General features: G+C 45.6%; 2 protein-coding genes across 2 annotated transcripts in view; both read left to right on the top strand.

The window, feature by feature from the left end:
* Positions 1-5313, top strand: part of HHLA1 (HHLA1 neighbor of OC90) — a 36816-nt gene extending 31503 nt beyond the window's left edge. The window contains exons 15-16 of the mRNA XM_064384142.1: positions 3612-3694; positions 5270-5313. Coding sequence (XP_064240212.1) covers positions 3612-3694; positions 5270-5313 — 127 coding nt within the window. The remainder of the gene's footprint in view (positions 1-3611; positions 3695-5269) is intronic.
* A 4554-nt stretch (positions 5314-9867) lies between these two features.
* OC90 (otoconin 90) overlaps positions 9868-20936 on the top strand; it is a 35431-nt gene continuing 24362 nt past the window's right edge. The window contains exons 1-4 of the mRNA XM_064384141.1: positions 9868-9906; positions 14235-14327; positions 18666-18731; positions 20142-20198. Coding sequence (XP_064240211.1) covers positions 14282-14327; positions 18666-18731; positions 20142-20198 — 169 coding nt within the window. The 5' untranslated portion in view covers positions 9868-9906; positions 14235-14281. The remainder of the gene's footprint in view (positions 9907-14234; positions 14328-18665; positions 18732-20141; positions 20199-20936) is intronic.

Raw genomic sequence — 20936 nt, 5'->3', positions numbered from 1 at the left:
GAAGTTTGAGTTTAAATTTAGAGCAATGAAGCACCCATTTGCCTGGGTTTGTCCCTTCTTTTCTGTGTATTTTCACTGAATAGTAAATTTTTCTATAAACTCATGCACTGAATATAGGCCAAGAATATTAGAGTTGGGGAGGTGGCATTATTCAGTATGTTTGTTGAACATAGCCTTTGCAATGAAAAAAAACACGAGTGGGAAAGTTGGCAATGTAAAAAGACAAATTTCAAAGCAGTTGACAAGCGCTCTAGCAGACCTGAATAACATGCTATGGGATCCCAGGAGAAATAACTAACGGGGTTGTATGGAGGAATAGGAATTTTCCAGGCAAAAGAAATAGCATCTGTAAAGATGGAGTGACAGGCAGCCTGGAGCATCTGAGGGCCACTGAGATGTTCAATGTGGCTGCAGCAAAGATGGGAGACCAAGTCTCTGGCATGTCCCTATTCAGGACTACCTTGCCTTTTAAGTACCTGGGTCACCTGTTATATGCTCTCTTTGACTTTCACTGTAGTGCTCCATCTGTCCCTCTTCCAAGCTTTCTACTTCCTCCTTGTTCAGAATAAATACAACATACAGAATTCTTGAAATCCAGCCCTCTAAATCCTGTCCATTTTTAAACTGAGATACCCTAAACTCCCATTCTCTTCACATCATCTCCCTCCCAGGGTCATCTCTTGAAACCTTTCCTTCTTAGGACCCCCAGCACCATTCTTGGGGCACACCCCTTGAAGGATGGCAAAGCTCTGGTGACTTATAAACTTTGCTACCTCAGGCCCCAGTCTAGTGTCAATGGCTTCTTCTCCATTCAGGCTGCTACTGACTCCACAGTGCATGCAGCAGCTCTGGTCTGGTGCAAGGGGCTGGTGTAATCATGGATGCATCAACACTAGTTTCAGCTCATCCTAGCCATGGTATTGCAGCTGATGTCTGCCCTGAAGAACTGAAGACAAACAAAATAGGCCACCTTAACAACTGATTTTCTTCTGAGACCATCTAGCCTATTCTGCAGGAAATGCCTCCTTCAGTCCATGTGAGGAATACCTATTCTTGTTATGAACAGGACTTTGACTCCATTCCCTGCAAAATAATAACCATGATCATTTATCTATTGTTCATTCATTTCACAATACTTGTAGAGGATGCCTCTGCCACAGAGCTTGGGGAAAGCACATGTCATGTTTAAATAGTTTCTCTCCTAATCAATCATAGAGGCAAGAAATTCCCATTCATCCTGAAAGCCATGTACTCTGTCAAAGGGAATTCAGACACAGAGTGGCAGCTTTTTGGCTTGTGAATGGTATGGGTCATGTTTCTGTGGTTGCTGCAACTTAAATCCTGGCCTCACATTTTGCAGTTTCACAGAGCACCTTAGTTTGGATGATGATGTCCTAAAGCAGATCACGTTCCAAGGTTGCTTGATATCCTCTATCACAGCAGCTTTCTAAGAAGTTTTGTTGCTGTTACTAGAAAGTATGACTTGAAGATTGTTACACTAGCTAAGAAGGAATGGGATTAGACCATAGAACCAAGGCCACTAAAGCTAGTAGGTAGCTTAGTTTGCTATAGAGAGGATAGGGATTTGAGCCAGGCAGGCCTGGGTTTAAATTTAGTCTCTGCCACTTTTACTAGCTATGTGGTCTTGGGCTAACCATTTAACCTCTGAACCTCAGTTTGTTCATCTACAAAATGGGTACAATCCTGCCTATAGTCTAGGCCACATGTTGCACAACTCCAGGAGCACCATTCATATAAGAGGGTAACAGCATTCTTACTTACACTGACAGTGTTGTGAGAACAAAATGAAATGAAATGAAATGAAATGAAATGAAATGATATATCTAATTGTTCCTGCGTGGTACCTGGAACGCTGCACTCTGTGGTTGCTGATGAAGACACTGTTGTGATTGCTGTCTTGTCCACTCGGGCAGCCAAGTGTGAATCCCATCGCTGGCACAATGTGTGTGCTAACCACGTATCTGGTGTCCATGTCTGCTGCTGAGTTGGCCAACCTTGACATCCTGTCTCTGGAACTTTTGAAAGGTTCCTTAAGAGTACAGGTTTGCAGGCTCACAAAAAGCGTCCTGGGTGTGTTCACCACTTGCTTTTTCACTCTTGTATCCATTTCCTGCCCTTTCTGTAGTTGGCTCTTTAATGAAAGGGGCTGAATTGTACAAACTAACTTTCCCAGAACCTTGTCAACCAGATTCCTGTGAGTTCATCCTGTAGAAGATACTGAGAGGAGATTGGAGGGCAGTAGAGGGGAGAAGTTAGGGAATTTCTCCCCCTCTCTTTCTGTTGTGTGCAATATTTCCAGGAGTGGCTCTGTCTCCTCTGTGTTTCCAGCTTCCACAAGGAATCCTCATGACAGCCTCAACTCTGTGGTCCCAGCTGCCACCAGAGGCCGTTGCCTTCTATGCTCTGGCCACAACACTTCCTTAGTCTGTGCCTCCATGCCCAGCAAGTCCCTGTAGCTGCTAATACGGAGTTACCTCACCTTCCCCTGTTGGTTCCTTCAGCCCTTTATGACTGATTCACAGTATTAAAGTCCCTCTATAGAATCACCAGGTTGTTTTCCTGGCAGGGTCCTGACTCAGATATTGATCTTATTGCCCACCAGAATGGCATAAAGTGGGTTACCTGGGTTAAAATCCAACACTACCACCAGAAAGCAATGTATCCTTGGGCGAGTTATTTAATCTCTGTGCCTCAGTTTCCTCAGATTCGCACTTTCCTATAAATTGGGGGTGATAGCCCTTGGAAAATCTCTACCACAAGCTTGACTTGAGCAATTAGTTGCAAAACTCTCTAGAGTATGCTAGAATCACAGACTAATAGAGATGGAAGAGAAATTGAGAATGTTTAGCCCATCCTCCTCATATATCAGATGAGGGATTGAAAGAGAAGTGAATTCCCAGAGTCATACAATGAGCTAGTGACACAGCCTGCACTGAAAACTCTTTTTCCTATTAATTGAGTGAGTGATCTTTTCACCACAGCCCTTTGATGCAGCTCCTGCTGCCCCTGACCAAGAACAGAATGTTACTTTGCAAAGTGTTTGCTGCTCTGGTAATGACAGCAGCTCTCCACTTTCTCTCTCTTCATCTCCCACTAAAATAAATTAGTAAACAAACAAATTTCACCATTTGTTGAGCACATCTTGTGTGCTGGGTACTGTTCAGGAACTTCACATATGTTATCTTATCCCCGTGTAAGATATCCTTGCATCTTGTTATCTGTCTATTACATATGTTATCTATCCGTTATCCTCAACAACCTGCGAATACAGGTTCTATTATTGCCTTTCATTTGTGTATGAGAAAACTCAAGTCCAGAGAATTCAGTTATCAGCTTGAAGTCATGCATCCTAGCACGTAGTGGGGCAAGGGCCAAAAATAAGTCTTGCTGGCCCCAAAGTCTGAACTTCTTCCTACCCAGCCTTCTTTCCTATCTCTCCTCTGACACCCTTTAAAGATGGACAGAGGGTTCCTTGCTGTGAATAATTGGCCATATAGTTCATGTTCATGTGTTTACTTTTAAAACTCTGGCTGTCTTCTAATAGCCATCACAGGATAGTTATTACTCCCCACTGTGATTTAAATCTTTAGATACTGTCTTGAATACTATTCCTGGTTTCTGAAGAATGCAACATACATCTGTCAGAGGGTGAAAAGGGTGTCCCACTCACACAGTAAGTACACAGCTTGACTATGTTGTAACTTTGCAACGAACGCATTATACCAAAGGGTTGTGTAACTCTGAGTGATTTCCAGAGGTCCTGGGAATGCTGTAGCTCATCTAGTACTCATTAATTTGGGACAAAGACCAGCAAGGATTTTTCTTATTTTCTTTAAGCTGACAGCTTGATGTTTGCAATAAGGTCTAGGGAAAAACACAGCAGGAGTCAGCCTGACCGAGCGTTGTTGCTCTCTGCGTGAACTCAGAAAATTCTCTTAGCCACAGAGCTCCCATGTAAGCTAAAAAGACAAATAAAAATAAAACAAAGTAATACTCACATACAAATGCTGAAATTCTTGACCAAAGGAAAAATGTATACAAATAATTCACGCAAAAGCAGGCAGAGTGAAGTACTAGAATTTACGTCTCAATATGGTACCTCTCTCCTTGTCCTGGTAGCTTCAAAGCTTCATTTACTCCCAGACATTCCAGGTATCAGCTTTGTTTTTTCTCTCACCTCTGCAAACAAAGTCCCAAAACTAACGGTCTGGCCATCTCATCATGCCATCTACCTGAACTACCTCAAGGGATTCTGGTCTTGTAAATATCATGGAACTACATTAAATTGTGTAGAAAATCCCTTCTTACTGTAACCCAAATATAAGCTGTGTGCTCACAGGGTTCAGTCTTGGCAATGTTTTACGTTTGAACAAACAAAACGGTGTAAGAACGCAATCTTTCCATATGTGTCCTGAAGAACACCAGCTGGGATCTTGGGATCCACGTCACACTTCTTAGAAACTCTTCTTATTCTTTCTGCCCCCCACTGTTTCTCGCTTCTCACAAGCCATCATCTTAAAGCCTCTCTTTATATTTCGTTTTTCAACTTATCACTCAGCAGCTCTCCTAAAATCATACTCTCTGGCTCTTCTCTGTGTTTCCATTTACCTCTTCTGCTTACTTTGCTTTCCTTCTGCCTCTTTTATTTTTTTCTTTCCCAAACACAGGGTCCTTATTTCTTATGCAAGTCCACCATCCCACGTTTCCTGTATTCTCTTTCTACTACCACCTTTGTCCTGCATTAAACAACAAAAAAAGATAGGCATTAGGAGTAGGAGTGGGGAGGGGGGTCAGAAATCAAAGGTAGGAATCCCTTTATCTGATGCGGGGAGAGGAAATAGGAAATCTTGCAAACACATAATTCAATAGTTCTTTTGTCCTTGCTGCATTAAAATCTCTATGCACGCAACATATTACATTTACTGAGCAGCTTATTAATGAGTTTAAATTAGCCTCATGCAAACTGTGGAGATGCATTAGATACAGCTGGGTATTGGAAAAGAACAGTGGGCAATGAGTGGAGAAATAGGAGCTGCTCCTCACTAGACTTTGCTGCTAACAGCAATGGAGTCTTGCACGAGTCCTTTCCACCATCTCAGGCTCACTGTAGTGACCCCTGTCCAGTGCACTGCCCACACTTGCTCTCCGGAAAAACCTAGACCCTTGCTGGTGCCATCAGGGTTTAATTTGTGTCTCTGTAGTGTTTATGTCTCAGTACCTTGAGTTCCTTCTTTTGTTTTTTTTTCAGCCTTAAAGCAAAAATGCCTTGAGAATATCTGCAAGTCTGTGTGAGACCTTGAAAATGACACTAGGGCAAAACAATGACTTCAGGGGCTATGCCATCATCCTGGCTCTTCTCCCAATTGGGCTACACTTGAAGAATTCACCCAGGCTCCAGATAGATCATCAATTAATTGAAAGTGATTATTCTTGGAAGTAGCGTTTTCTTTCCCTCTCCTGTGAATCTGTGTAAAACATTGAAGGTAGAAGGTTTCGTTTTAGAGGCCTCACAATTAATACAGCAACGCCGAACTCCCTGCCTGCTTCAAAGTCATGGAAATCTAGTCTTCATGCTCAAGAAACTCCTACAATGCTTGAGGCAATCCTGTCAATTTAAAAACTGGGGATGTATGGGCACACTAGCCTGCACAAACCAGTTCAGCCACGGAGACTCTGGCGCGATACTTGAGGTGACTTAAACTTGAGACTCTTAAAGACAATAAAAGCATTCAAGATGGAATTCATACTTTAGAGAGATTCACATATACTGTTTCTGTACAGTTAAGTGAAACATGCACAACCAATCAGACTTGCCATCCTATGGGATCTATATGATCTTCCAAGGCCCTGTAAGTAGGCAATAATGAAAACTTCATCATTAGGAGGAGGTTTAGAGAGTTGTTTTAACTGACATCTTGTCTTGATTCTGTGTGTCCCACTGGGCTCAGAAGTCCCCATGAGCACCCTCAGGTTCAATGATTCACTAGTAGAACTCAGAGGGCAAGAAAACTGTTATACACACACTTAGCATTTATTACAGCAAAAGGCTGCAGATGAAAATAAGCAAAGGTAAAAGGCACCTCTAGAGAGAGTCTACGAGAGCCCAGGCACAAGCTTCCAGTGGGGTTGCACAGCCAGCATCGAATCCCCCCAGCAACAATGCTTAACAACACATATATAGTATTGTTAGCCAGGAAAGCTCATCCAAGCCTTGGTGTCCAGGGGATCTTTGGGGGTATGGAGTAGGTATGCAGCCTTCATGGTCTGCATGGCTGAACTTAGTTATTCAGTCTCCAGTCCCTCTAGAGATCAAGCTGATACTGCATGACCTAAGGCCCCACCATAAATCACATTGTTAACATAAACTATCTGTCGTGGCACAAAGGCCCCGGTACACAGAGACACTCATCATGCAGGATATTCCAAGGGTTTAGAGGGGATTCCCCAGGAGCAGGTCAAGGGCCAGACGTTTCTTTGGAAGGTGCAAGGTTTGAGCTCCTTACACCTGCGGATTCAACCTTCTACTGCATCCCCACATACTGAGGTGCCCCCTTCATGGTATCAGGTACCTTTTTCACTATGTCCAGGTTTGCAGTTGCTCCAGTATCTCTGTAAATGCCGAGTCTCCATGTAGAGCATGTGTGCTCTCTCCAGCAGCCCTGCACAGACCCCTTATTCCTCATCACCAGGGACAACTTTCCTCCTGATGTGCCTGGTGCGCCTTCTCTCCCTTGCCTTAGAGCTCTGCCAGGCAGAGAGAGGTTTCTTCACCCTTTTGTGATCTATGGCTGCCCTTGGGTGAGGACAGTCACTTTCGGTTCATGATTGAAGTGTAAAGCAGTTTCCCCCATTGGAAGACCCCTGAGTGCCTGGCACTGCCTGTGAACTACAGGTGCCTGGGGAGGTAGAACCTGGACATCGGAGAGAGGAACTGCCAGACATTCCTCTTTCTAGTCTAATGCAGAGAGATTTCTTTTTACTTTCCAGAACACTTGAAAGACTTTCCAAGTTATGCAAATGTCAAGCTCATAAATATATGTCGTCATGCCTTTTGCAGAGATGAAGAGGATACAGCAAATTTTCTGGGAGGCAAAGGGACTTCTACCTGGATAGGAACCAAGCCAACTCATTAAGTGTGGGTTAATTTCATTCAATCCTTGCACAGATATTAATTAAGGACCTTTGGCAGGGAAGGATCCCCAGGGTTCCCCAAAGAGTAACTTATCATCGAGGAAGGTGAAGAATGGATGGATGGCTTGGGCCCAAGACCAGGGCTATTCACTTGTGGGGAAACCCATGTGGACCCAGTTACCCCATACTTCGGAAATAATGACTGAGATGACTATAACCTTTAAGAAGCTCAAATGTGGAATACCTCTGAGGCGTAGGTAGGGATCTGACCTAGCGTCAAGGACAAAGGCTCAGAGGACTCCCTGGGGCCAGTTTTCTACAATGTCACCATCAGACACAACAGCAGCAATGGCAGGAGGAAAACAGGACCCAGGAGTGGCTGACGACTGCGTGGAGTCAGCTGGTCTCCTGGAGTTCATGGGGGGTTGACCCCTCCTCAGCTGAATGTGTCCTGATTTAGGGGATAGCTAGGGCAATGAGGAAGCCTCTGGGGGTGCTGCTGATCTACAGGTACTACTAATTTGTGCGTATGTGGCCACCGGTATTTAACAGATTAAGTAAAAGAAATGAGACAGTTACTGTATCTGTGCTGATGAAGGAGATTGTGGTTACATGCATAAAGTCATTAAACGGCATTCTTCCAGGTAGTAAAGGTGCAGGTGCATTTCTGCATATTTCGTTTATGTCCAGAAGACCAGCTAAGGTGTCAGGAGAAAGAAAGAGAGGGACAGAGAGAAGAAGGGAGGGAGAGGAAGAAGATGAGGGAGAGGGAAAGGAAGGAGGGGAAGGGGAGGAGGAGAGAACGGCGGGGAGGAGGAGAAAGAGGGAGGAGAAAGATTGTGTTCGTTTCTTGGCCCCAGTGCACGGTTCTACGTGTTTGTGTGTGTGTGTGGCTCCCTATTTCTGCACAGGTGCACTTGTGCTGTGGGTTTGTGTGAAGGAGACATTTAGGTGCCATCATAATTAAATCTACAATTTTAGACTCTCATTTAGAACACACTTTTTCCTCTTATGTCTGGGTTCTTGTGAAAGCTTCACTTTCACCTTGCTCCACCGACAGAATGGTAAAAGACCAAGGTTCCAGGGATATTGAAGGCCAGCGGTTTTCAATCAGGGGTGATTTGGCCCCTGGGGTATTCTTGGCACTGTCTGCAGACATTTTTGGTTTTCACAAGGGAGGGAGTACTGCTGGCATCTGTTGAGTAGAGACCTGGGATGTTGCAATGCTTGGAACAACTCCTACAAAAAAAGAATAATTTGGACCAAATGCCAACAGTACTAAGATTAAGTTACTCCATTGTAAGTTATGGGGAGAAAATGGTCCTTCTCAAAACCCCATGAAATGTCTCAAACAAGATATCTATGCAGATTGTTATGCCTTAGCATTACTCAGGCATAATAACAATCTCAGCTATGCTCTTGAGATGCTGAAAAGGTGGATTTTGCTACACTGGGCCACAGATGCCCCTGGGCTTAGTCAATTTAGAGATGGTGGGTCTTCTGTGCTAATGAGAAAAGATTACAGACCATGCATCTTCATTCCTCAAATCACATGAGATGCTGAACAATAGTTAATGAGCTACAAACACAAGCCTCAGTGCATAAGAGTAACTACTATTTGAAGAAGCCTTTCAATGGGCTCTTCCATAGAGGCTCAGGTGTGCCTTGACTTAATCGTCTGAGGAGTCCTGCTTCTGCAGGAGGCGGCCATAGAGTGCGCAACTCAGAGCGTTCGCAGTCAGGCTAACCTGCATCCCAGAATGCTGCCATCACACGTGAGCTTCTACAAATGCCTCAACCTCAACGATACGTTTTTTTTCTCGTCTGTCAAACAGAGCTAATTCATTGTTGCTCCTAGGATTATGAAAGCAGCAATGGTAGAGCTGCTGCAGGGATGATGAGGGAAAATTCTATAAATGTGGTACATTACACACACTCAATAAATGCCAGTTCTCCTTGTTAAAATCAGGAAAGAAAATAGTTCACAAGAGGATATGAAGAAGCGACAAAAGGAACTAGGACTTAATGAGCCCCCATACCACACACTGTACATGGCTTTCCTCATCCTCACAATCCTAGTAGAATTAAGCCCGTTTAACAGATGTGGAAGCTAAAGCTGAGCAGTGCCTAGCTCAAGGCCACAGTGATACTTCGTAACTGGGCTGGCAGGGGAATGGCAGGGGAACCTAGGGTGTTTGATTATGAAGCCCCACCTCACCCTACCCCACAGCTTGGGCAGAAAAGCCCTAAAAGAAAGAGGCATCAAATTCTCAGGTCTGAGGCCAAGAACATATAAGAAGAATCACCCTAGAGATCCTCTTGCGAAAGAATTAACTAGACCAGACAAAGCCAGCCCTTTATCCTGCAGGAGAGGCCACGTGACGTTCATCAGTCTTTCATCCCCTGAGAGTTCCCATGATGACCCTGAGACATAATCCATGGGCCTCTTAGCCTTTGAGGTGAGGTGAGGTAGAACAGGGGACCCATTGTTCTCTAATTACAGCCTGGGTCTCCTCTGAGGCTCAAGATGGGGCCTCTTAATATGGAGCCTTCACCTGTTCCAAGCTATAGTATTATGATGCTTGGAACAGGCAGCCCACCTGCCAGCATTCATGAAAGGCTGCCTTTTTGATGTGAGGAGTGGGGAGATGCATCACATGGCTAAGGGTCTTTCCTTGGGATATAAAGGACTCAGTCTGCACCTGTTCACAGCCGAGCATCGTTCATCCAGTGCACTCCAGAGGATCCTTCACGGTAGGCACTTGTTCTTCCTCATGGTTGGGGAGACAGAGAGCAGGGGAGGGAGGGAGGGAGGTAGAAAGAGAACAAGTGAGGGAGGGAAATGAGCGGGAGAAGAGAAGGAGGGAGGGAGAAAAGGAAGGCGGGGGAGAGGGAGATATAGAGGAAAAGAGGGAGGGAAATGAATGGGAGAAGGAAGGGGGAGAAAGGGTAGGAGGAAGGAAGGTAGGGAAGAAAAGAGGGAGAAATGGATGAAGGAAGAAAAGAAGGGAAGGAGAGAGGGAAGGTGGGAGGGAGGGAGAGAGGGAAGATGGGAGGGAGGGAGAGAGGGAAGGTGGGAGGGAGGGAGAGAGGGAAGATGGGAGGGAGGGAGAGAGGGAAAGGGAGAAGAAGAGAGAGAAGAATGCAGGGGAAATGAAGAGATAAATGAATGGAGGATAAGGTGAGAGGAGGATGGATGCTCTTAGGGTTGTCTGAGACCTGGATGTTGCTCCAGGATATAGCTAGAAACCCAAATCACTCAGCCTGTCCATGAAAATATGCAATGCCAGACAGACAGCACATGGTGAATTTACCTGGAGGAAAAATCCACCACTTTACATTAGTGAGGATCCTACAAGCCTGTGTGGGCCAATGACCCTGCCCAGGGTGCCTGGTGTGGAAACACTACCAGCATTCATTCGGGGCCGTCCTCCCTGAGCACTTAGCGCCTGCTAGGCGTGGTGTTCTCCCTTTGTAAGACTTACCACATTTAACCCTCACGATTCCCCGATGAGAAAACACCATTTAGGCATTTCGCTGCCCAGGAAAATGAGTTCCAGGCACCTTCAGTGCCTGGCTCAGAGTAGTTGACAAGCAAAATGCAGAGTCTGAACTCCCCGACCCCAGCCCAGGTCTGTCTGACCAGCGAGGCCTTTGGCTCAGGCACTGGCTGCGCTGCCATGAGACTGGCCATTGGGAGACGTCTTGGGGAGCTAGAATGCCAAAACTGGCATGCAGACCAAGGCGAGGCTCGGCGAGCCTTCTCAGGCCCACAGGACAGCACTGACCCGTGAGGCCAACACAGCCTCAGAGGCTTCCTTGGGCAAATTAGGAGAAGGAGGTCTTTCCTCCAGGTAGACACAGCCAAGGGCACCTGGCTTGGCCAACAGGAGGATACTCGATTATTTCAGCAGCAGCCCTGAGCTATCCCACCCAAATACCCTAGTGTGCATGTACCCCAGATTCAGGTCATCCTCACTGTTGCCCAGGGATGACCACATGCTTCTAACTGGCACCTTCTGGCTGGTGCTGATTTCCCTTTCTTGGCACTCAGCCGGGGAGGAGCTGTTACCTGCTGTGTTTCACCACACCCCAGCAAGAAGCTAGCCACTCTAAGGGTCCTCCCAGGCAAGTACTACTGATAATTGTGAGTTATGCAGTGAATCATCACTGGGCTGCTTAGTTTGTCTAAAAGACCTTGCATGGAGCCAGGACAAGTCAGACTGGCCCACCTGGGTCTGGTCATTGCTACAGCGCCCCCTTCTGGGAAAGGGCCACCCTGGCAAGTGACTCGCCCTCTCTGAGCCCCGGTTCCTGGTCTAAGAAGTGAGACGTCTTGATGGCCAGTGTCTTAGAGGGTTGTCACAAGACAGCAAGTAGGGCATGCTCAGTGGAACACCTGACCCAAAGAATGCACCAATCAATGGAATTTTGTGTTTAAAGGAATAAGGCCATGAAGTTTTACTTTTAAAAAAGTTGTGGTAAAATATACATAACACAATATTGACCATGTTAGCCACTTTTAAGTGCACGGTTGAGCATTAACTGCATTCACACTGATGTGCAATCACGCCACTGTCCACCTCCAGAACTTCTGATCTTCCCCTGTTGAAACTCTGCCCGTTACCTAAGAACCCCCCAATTATACCTCCTTATAACTTACTGCAAAAATACATCAGAGCAGAGTCAAAAGTTATGTTCCTAATAAAGTCACTTTGGCTCATTTGCATTCAAGCGACATATTCAAGGAAGTAAAAGTGGAACATGACCCTCTGGCCATCTTATCTGAGCCTCAGAACGACCCAGGGGAATGTATCCCTGAAACATGTGTCACAAAAGAAAAACAAAGATCCACTGTGCAAAACTGATCACTCTGCTTCATTCACCAGACAGGGGCTTCCACTCTTACAGGAAATGAGGGAACAGCACAAAGGCCTTCATTGTACCAGCTACTGCTTACTGAGCCTTTAACCCAGAGCCAGGTGCCGCTCCTGTAATACACAGTGCTTTTGAGCAACTTCTCAATGTCGGGTAGTGTTGTACGTGCCTCACAAAGATGAACTCATTTCAGTCTTCACGGTAACCTCACAGATGGGTCTGTCATTATGATAATGACACTGGACTGGGAGCCAAGAGGCCTGGGAAGTGGGACATTCTTGCGATGATTTGCCAGGCTCTGAGCCTCAATGATCTCATCTGCGTAATAAGAGCTTGGACCAGAAGATTCAATGCCCCTCCAAGTTCAGACATGCTGGCAACCTGTCATGGTGTGATCTTAACAATAAAATACCTGACATACTAAGTGGCAGAAAGTGACTACATTGTCCAAGTTCGCATTGGCCTCATTCATGTGGGTGTTATTTCAATGAGGCCTCTGGGCTCCTTTGAAGTGCCTTCTACTGCTAACCAGAGGTTTCCAGGGCATACCACTTTACATTTGGAGACCTCTTATGTCTCCTCCTTAATTTTCAGTCTTGTTTCATGGCCTGAGAAGGAATCATTCAGAACTGAATTTCCAGCAAACAGTCAGAGAGACAGTCTGACCTTGAAAACCAACCAGCTTTAGGAATTTGTGTGGCCAAAAAACGCTCTAAGCAGAGCGTTGTGCCAATGAGACAGTGACCAGATTACTAAAGAATTCTTGATCTGAGAATCTCAAAGAAGTCACACTCTGCTCTCTTTTAAAAAAGTTCATTCAACAAATATTTATTTTGCAGGCACCAGAGATAGTGTTTGACCTTGGGATAAGTTCATAGAGTAGTGATTCTACAACCTACAATGTCTTCTCCTCTGGGACACTTTCCCTAATACCAAGCCTTGCTCACATGCAGAGTGACCCACTATGGCCCTGGGTATATAGGCAGGACCACCAGAAATATGGTGCGGGCTTGGTCTCTGGGAGAACAGATTTTAGAAGAGCTCCTTCCTTCACCCGAAGGAAGTTGTTGCAACACTGCAGAGGACAAGCTTCAGAGTCAAGCACTGGCAGCATTTCAGCATCTAGTTGACCTCCCCTGGCCAAGCACTTTTGTGCAGTGCACAACACGTACAACCCTATCCAGCAGCCCTGTGTGTGCCACTAGGGTGGCATGGATCAAGATGTGTTATCATTCATACTTTCATGTATGTTCTAAAAGCATGAATATGCACAAGTCATGTTCTAAAAGCGGACTATACACAAGTCAACCAACTGTATTTACATTATTTATGGAGTTATATTCTAATGGGGCAAAAGTTATTTTAAAATCCCTCTGGTCTTTTCCCTCCCACCCCCACCAACCCCATTAAATATATAATTGACTGGCTGGAGTCCCGTAAGTGCTTACTGAAATTAAGTATTTGCTGATCTGAGCAGAGGGCAGCTACAGTTGAAAAGCAGTAGGGTTGCTGGACTTGGCCCACTTTGCCCCTTTGCCCCCAAAACATCCTCTGAGGCATATCTATTGAACTTCGAGGACTGCAACAAAGTATTCAAAATGCTAAAAAGTCAAGGAAGGGAAGGGAGAGCGAGATGCTGCAGGAAAACGTTGTTTGCTAGCCTACAGCGCCACCATTTGGTTGCCAGATTTATTTATATGTCAAGTGATGGTGGAAAGGTTCATAGCCCACATGCCGAAGGTTTATCGGGAATGCTGGTATATCATAATGTATGGGCTGTTTAAAATTCAATTAACAAAACTCAAACACAGTACTTGTTACCTTGCTTCCATTTCACATCAGTCTGTGAGCAACTCACAGGTAAGGAGTGTGTTTTGCATTCCTGCATCCTCGATCCTTGATGCCTGACACAAGGCAGGCCTGGAATAAATGACCATGGAATCAATCAGTAAATAAGACCACAGCTGTGTCTTCAGGGAGCTCATGGTTACGTTTCCATTTTACAGATGGGTAAACTGAGTCTCGAGGAGGTAACATAATCTTCTCAGTGGCACACTGTCAGTGGCAAAGCTGGGAGCTCAACATGTTCAGGGCTTTCTCCTTTACCACATGCCTGTGGGACCAAGAAGGGACAAAACTCCCATGGGTTTTTTCATGGGAATTCTGAAAACACATCCATCCTATTCTGCTGGCTTCTCTCCCAGGAGTCTGTTCCAGTTGCTGCCTAAGCCCCATCCTTTGCTCTCCTGCCATGATTGTGTTTCTCCTCACGAGTGTGCTGATGGTCCCCTGCGCTGGTGAGTAATGATAATTACACTATAGTTCCAGCTTAGCATATAATTACTTGAAATGAACACTGTCCCTTCAATATGCCAACCCCCACCCTCTTTTCTATGTGTCTTTTAAATGCTCTTACTTTTCTATAAAATTGAGATGATTGAACATATTCCTCTCTGTCTTCTTGCTTTATTTCTTCCCTCTTTTATTAGTTTCTAACTACCTTGTGATGATAAAAATGATAATTATATCCTCCGCAATTATAAATTTTTACAAATATTTTTGGTACATCCCAAGGGATGTTATTCTCAAATGTTAATACCTACCTTTGAAAAAATTATACTCATAGAAAGTTTACGTGCAATCGTATCCACTTACGTATGAATTGAACATGCTCTACCTGCAGCCTCAATTTTTTCAGGAGTAAGTGTGTGACCACCACTGGGATAAGACTGCTTGCCCAACAAATTCACCAATTCTGGACCAAGACGCTGTAGCAGAGAAGGTCTGTTATTGAGGCTTCTGACTCAAAGATGAGGGAGTGATGTCTGAATCTGGGTCTTCTGAGAAATAGATGCCCAAACCAGATCAAGTGTGCAGATTTCAACAGAGGAAATCCTGTGAGAAAAAACACAGAGTGGCAACCGTGAAAGGCAGAGCCCTTCAGAAAGTTCTGCATGTGAAAGAGATGGACAGAGGGAAGGTGAACACGCCCTAGACTACAGTTGAGTGTAATTGGCAAGGTCACCCAGGAGGTGGCCATCAGAGGAGTCCCGTGTGCCCCAGGAGCCTTGCCCACTGTCGTATACCTGCCTGCCCTGGGACATTGGCTGGGAGCAGTCACGAGGGGGACGAGGCCTCCGTGCAAACCTTGCCTTGGACTTCCAAGCATAGCCATAGGCCCTCGGTCAGTTATGCTCCCTGTAGTTGGAGCTTTGCAAGGTCCCTTCCCATGGTTGCCCCAGTGGCAATCTGAGTCAGATACCAGACAATGCTTTGTGGGAGTTGACCATGGGGAGGGTCTCTGTGCATGGCGAGGTCTCTCCAGGGGTGTCTCTATCCCTGTAGCAGGACTGGGAGCAGCTTCCAACACAGCCAGGGTGACTGCTGTGTTTCCTCTACTCTCACTTGGAGCTGCCTCGTCACTTCAAGGGCAGGCTTCAGCCAGTGGGAGGGTGGTCACATTTGCGTTAGGAGAGGGAGATCTCTTGGCCCTCCCACCTAACATGCTCCCTTTGTCTGGGAGCTCTGCACTGAAGCTCGTGCTGCAGCCCCCACGTCACACCACCATGTGTTGGCTCCCACTTCACCCTGGCCCTCTGCGTGTTTGTTTCCTGCCAGATCCTCTGAGAAGAGACCTGGGGGAAAAGGTGTGCTTCGTGCAATCCTGGCGGATCTTGGTAGAATACATAATACCATGACATCTCATTCTAAAGCACTAATAGACATTATCATTCCACCATCTAAAGATATGTTCTGAGTTTACTTCAAGCTTAGGAGACTAGGATTCTCTGATTCTAGCAGGCCATCACTCACTGGCCATTTGATGGTGTGGTTCAACTATTGCATGCTCAGTCCTTCGTTAAACAGATATCAATCGAACTTGTGTTTTCTCTTATATATGTATAATGTAAGTATATATATACACATCAATATATTACCTACATCACAGTGCTTACTTTCAAGTCCCTAGTTTAGTGGGGGAAACAGTTGCATAAACAGATCATGGCAACATGGGGTGACAGGTGCAATGAGAGAAGGATGTCCACAACATTATACTAGCACGGGGCAGCGTCCCTGACCCAGCCCAGGTTGGGGGTCAGGCAGGGCTTCTTGAACTTTGAGTGGAACCATAAAATATCAGTGAGAGTCAGTAACGCAAGGGGAACCGACACGGGGGAGGGTATCCCAGGCCCCACGTAGCAGCACAAGCAAAGGCAGGATGGCAAGAAGTAGTTTGCTGGCCAGAAAACCTAAGCTTTTCAGCATTTCCGGAGCATGAAATTCAAGGTAGGAGATGATTCAGCAAAGGCAGAAGGGGCCAGGTCAAGGAAAGCCTACGAGCTGCGTGAGAAAAAGCTTTACAGCTTCATCCAGGAGTCTCGGTTTCATTGTCTATAAAACGGTAACAACAGAATGTGCCTCGCAGCACTCGGGAGAGGATCAGACAAAGTGATGCCTGCAGAACATAGCGTCCTGCTCCCAGAGCAGGACAGATGCCCGTCACCTTCCAGCGTGTGACAGCAAGCTTACTGAATCAGAATCAACGCCATTTGGATGAGTTTTGTCCTTACATTGCTTCTGACCATGTGTCGCTCTCCCTAAACTGCACTGTTGGACTTTGTGAGTGAACTAATGTAGTCTTCTGGGATGAAGAGTTTCTCATCCAGGGTGACTATTTTAGTTGCTGATAAAGACCTGTGGGCGTCTACATCCTGAGAGTAAGTGCGAGTGTGTGGGAGAAAGCACACCTTATTAACATCGATAGGTAATAAGATTATCCCCCGCCCTCCAGAAGAGGAGCTTAATTAACAGTTGCACAAAGAAATACAGTGCAGTAATTGCCAAGGAGCAGACGAGATTTTACCATTGCTGCTCAAGTGGGCCGCAGGTATTCTTACCTGTTGGTTATTATACTGATTGATTTCCAAGGCATTTATGCCCAGTGAAAAATGTGTCAGAACAGTTACTTGGGCTTTGTGACAAGGGCTCAAATGGAACTGAAGTCACGAGTCTCCCTCCTGGCCTGAAATTCTGCACTTTACAGGCCACAATCCCTTCAAAGCCTGTAGTTCTCAGGCAGGAGGGAATTCCCTGTTCATGGAAACCATTTCGAGAACCTGGCAGAGAGAATACATGGCTGGCACTGGAACCTGTGAAATGCGTGGACAGCGCCCAGCCCTGCCCCTAGATGGAGCATGGGCCCTCCAAGCAGCCCCACAAACACCCAAGGCAAAGCACCTTCCTTTCACCTCAACCCCAAATCAGCCTGTTTTGCTTAGTCCGCAAAATATTTTATTTTAAATTTGAGACGAGTTTAAAATTGGAAGATTTTACCAAAAAATTCAGATTTCAAAAGCAATTTTAGAAAAATTCAAATGATGAGACTCCTTTCTAAAGTCTCGGTGCTGAGTCACAACTGCCTGTCTTGCTGTGACTTGGGTCTCTCTGGTTCTCCACAGTCTCCACCATTCCCTATCGCTTCCCAGCACTGGACTGGTACTTGTTTACCTTGTCTACCCATCCCTGCAAAGATCTGGGTCTGCAGTCCTCGGTCAATCCCCAGCAACCCAAAATGTCAATAATGTGAAGCTAAGAAACCTGCTCTAAGCCAAGCGAGGCCAACTCAGACATCATCTGGGGGCATCTTCCTGAGCGGACATAACCTAACATGCTTCTGTGAAGGACGGTCCTTTGTGACTTTCAGATGGATGGGGCTTCCACACAGTGTGAAACTGACAGTGCTGACGCCATAACTCTCCATGTGACGAAGAAAGACAAAACTCTTTTGACCATTTCCAACTACTTCCAAGCTTTATATTGCTGGGGAAAGAAAAATATGAGCAGGGACAAGTCTGTAAGTTCTCTGAGCTTTTAGGTAGTAAATCTTGGTCTAAGCTGGGATTCCAACTCCCACAAATTTGTCCCATTTGCCCAGGTCGCATCTCCACACCCCCACCATACTGACGTGCTGGCTGAAGGTGGTACTGGTACTGACGTATTTGGGTACTGCTAGGACACTGTTGTTATTACACCACTAAACAGTATTTCTCAAGGTGAGGTTTTGAGACCGTCAGCTTCAAAGCTAGTTAGGGAGCTTGCTAAAAATGCTTCTTTCTGAGTCCCAGTCCAGACTGGCTGAATCAAACTTGAGAACACGGGGATCAGAATGTTTACGGAGTCTGCATCCCAGGTGATTTTGATGCTGATAGTCTGGGGAAAACCCTTATCCTCTATTATTGTATAAACTCCTTGGGAGTTGGGGTATTTTTCATGTATTTACCTCTTTCCACAAGTGCTTTATGTCAAGAAAGTCCAAAACAAACCTGCAATCTAAATAAAACAGGATGCTTCATACACAAAGACAGCTTCAAGATAAGTCCCCAAACCTCTCCAGCCCCAACCAGAATGCCACTGTTAAGGCTGACCAATATTAGACACCAAGGTTACCCCAGCCATCCTCTATTTCCTTCAGGAACGACCTCTAAATCTGGTGCATAGCAGGTTCTGGGAAATATGCATGGAATTGAATTTATGTGAATTCCTGTAGTTTCCTGGCTGTCACCTTCTGGCCTTAGTCCAGCACGTGACTGGTAACAGTGTTTGTGCTTACCTTACTTTCTCTTCTTTATCTATAGGGGGCCAGCCTCTGGACACCCCACACCTTCCACAGGAGCTGCTTCCAGGACTCCCAAACAATATCAGTAAGGACTGTTGGAACTTTTCTTAGGGGCTGAGTAGAAAATTTTCTAGGTTATTGGCAGAGAAAATGACCCCTTCTGAATACACCCTAGAGCTACTCACTGCTGTGGCATTTGTAAGTAAAGTGACTAAAGTGGGACTCAAAAGCACCTCCCCAACAATCTCCCCTGGTGTCTGACCCACCCTTTGTCTCTCAACTGAGACAAAATCTAAAAATTTCTGACAAAGGTCAGCTGAAAAGGGAAACCAGGAGAAGGCAGGAAATGGGCTGACCTGAGGGTTATGTATTAATTGTATCTTAGCTTCAGATTGAGCTCTGAGCTTCCAAGAAGGCAAGACCACGAGGGATAAATGATGCATTGCTTGCCCTGGTTGTAAAAAAGGAGGATCCATATTTGTTTCCCAGGGAAGCGAAAGTTTTCTCAGCGATAGTTTATGAACAGTTCTCAGCTGGGTCTCTATGTGGGCATGGCTGAAGACCATAAAGCATAATGAATTTACTGGTGATATCAGCCCTGAATCAAGGGTCCATTTCCAACCTTTCAGAGGGGTGAATTGGGTCAACCAAATTATTCATGCGTTAGCGTATAACATGTAAAATAATCAGTCCCATTCAGATGCAAGTGACAAGTGGCCTCTCTTCAAATGGCATAACTTCTAGAGGAAGTGCAATGCCCACCAGGAGGCCTTCTTTAATCAGACATTGAGACTCACAGGCCACATGTGCATTTAGAAGGATCAAGGCTAAGGAGCACAGCATGCCAGCAGGCCACAGCAGCCATTCCTCTTCAGCAAGAGTGGCCCTCACAGCAATCCACGAGCTAGTAGATTGCAATCTATAGCAGAAAGCTAGCTTAGCCCAAGGTCAAATTTGTCTTTAGAGAATGAAGAAATGTTTGATGTACTCTTTACCTAGAGCAGTCCTGGAGATCCCAGATAACAGCTCAGGTACAAGGAAATGGGACTGACATGGAGCAATTTATGATCAGCCCCAGCTTAGAAGCTTCGTTCTCCATAGGAATCGGCATCTCTAGTAATGGCTTCATGGGTATAATTTCGAGGACAACCAGTAGGATGACCATTTATAAGAGTCATCACATTAAACGAGACCCAAGATGATGATTCCCTACCAGGTATTTATAGTTCACTCATAATTCCTGCCAGTCCAGACCTACCTTACCACCCAGGGGTCATTTGTACCATTGCACAATGCTGCCCAGTAATGCAATTCACATTTTATCTCTATCAAGTTTCCATGGTAACCCGTGTTAGGAGAAAGCTAGCTTAGCCCAAGGTCAAATTTGTCTTTAGAAAATGAAGAAAGGTTTTGTGTACTCGTTACCTAGAAGGTAGACAGGGAGGGGAAAAGAAGGAAAACCAAGACTCTCATCTGTTTTCTTTCTTACCCTTAGATATCACATTCTTCAGTGAGATGTTTAAAAATGTGGAAAGTGTGGCTGAAATTTTTGGTAAGTTAAGTCTAAAATTGCTTTTATCTACCGAAGGTCGGGGCATGTGTGGGAAATCCGAGGAAATTGCCAGGGCCTTGGTCTCAACCTTCAGAGCTCCCATGGCCTCCACGGCTAGGTCTCAACAAGGTGACCCAAGTTCCGATGAGTGTAGTGCGCCCTTTATTGCAGGGTGAGCCACCGAGATACCATGTGCCTTCCTATTCCTTACTTCGTTAGTCCTGACTCAAAACTTGCCAGGAGGGGAATGGTACCCCATTTTACAGAAAAGGAAGCTGAGCCTAAGGGAATTGAGTGACTTGCCGAAGATCACACTGCTAGGAGGGAGGAGCTCTCCTTTGAGTCTAGAGCGTAGTCCTGTACACCAAAGTAGTTTTATTTTTCTTCCCCGACTAGTAAATATGAAGTTTAAGAATGTCGGCCAGGTGCAGTGGCTCACGCCTGTAAGCCCAGCACTTTAGGAGGCCAAGGTGGGTGGATCACAAGGTCAGGAGTTCAAGACCAGCCTGGACAACATGGTGAAACCCCATCTCTACTTAAAACACAAAAATTAGCTGGACATGGTGGTGCACACCTGTAGTCCCAGCTACTGGGGAGGCTGAGACAGGAGAATCGCTTAAACCTGGGAGGCGGAGGTTGTAGTGAGCTGAGATCGGGCCGCTGGCTGCACTCCCTGGCAACAGAGCAAGACTTCATCACAAAAAAAAAAAAAAAAAAAGAAAGAAAAAGAATGTCAAA

Source organism: Aotus nancymaae, unplaced genomic scaffold (assembly GCF_030222135.1).
Source record: "Aotus nancymaae isolate 86718 unplaced genomic scaffold, 86718_ANA_hifiasm-v0.15.2.pri h1tg000036l, whole genome shotgun sequence".
NCBI lineage: Eukaryota > Metazoa > Chordata > Mammalia > Primates > Aotidae > Aotus > Aotus nancymaae.
The sequence above is the reverse complement of the archived record's forward strand: the minus strand, read 5'-3'. Positions and strand labels throughout refer to the sequence as shown.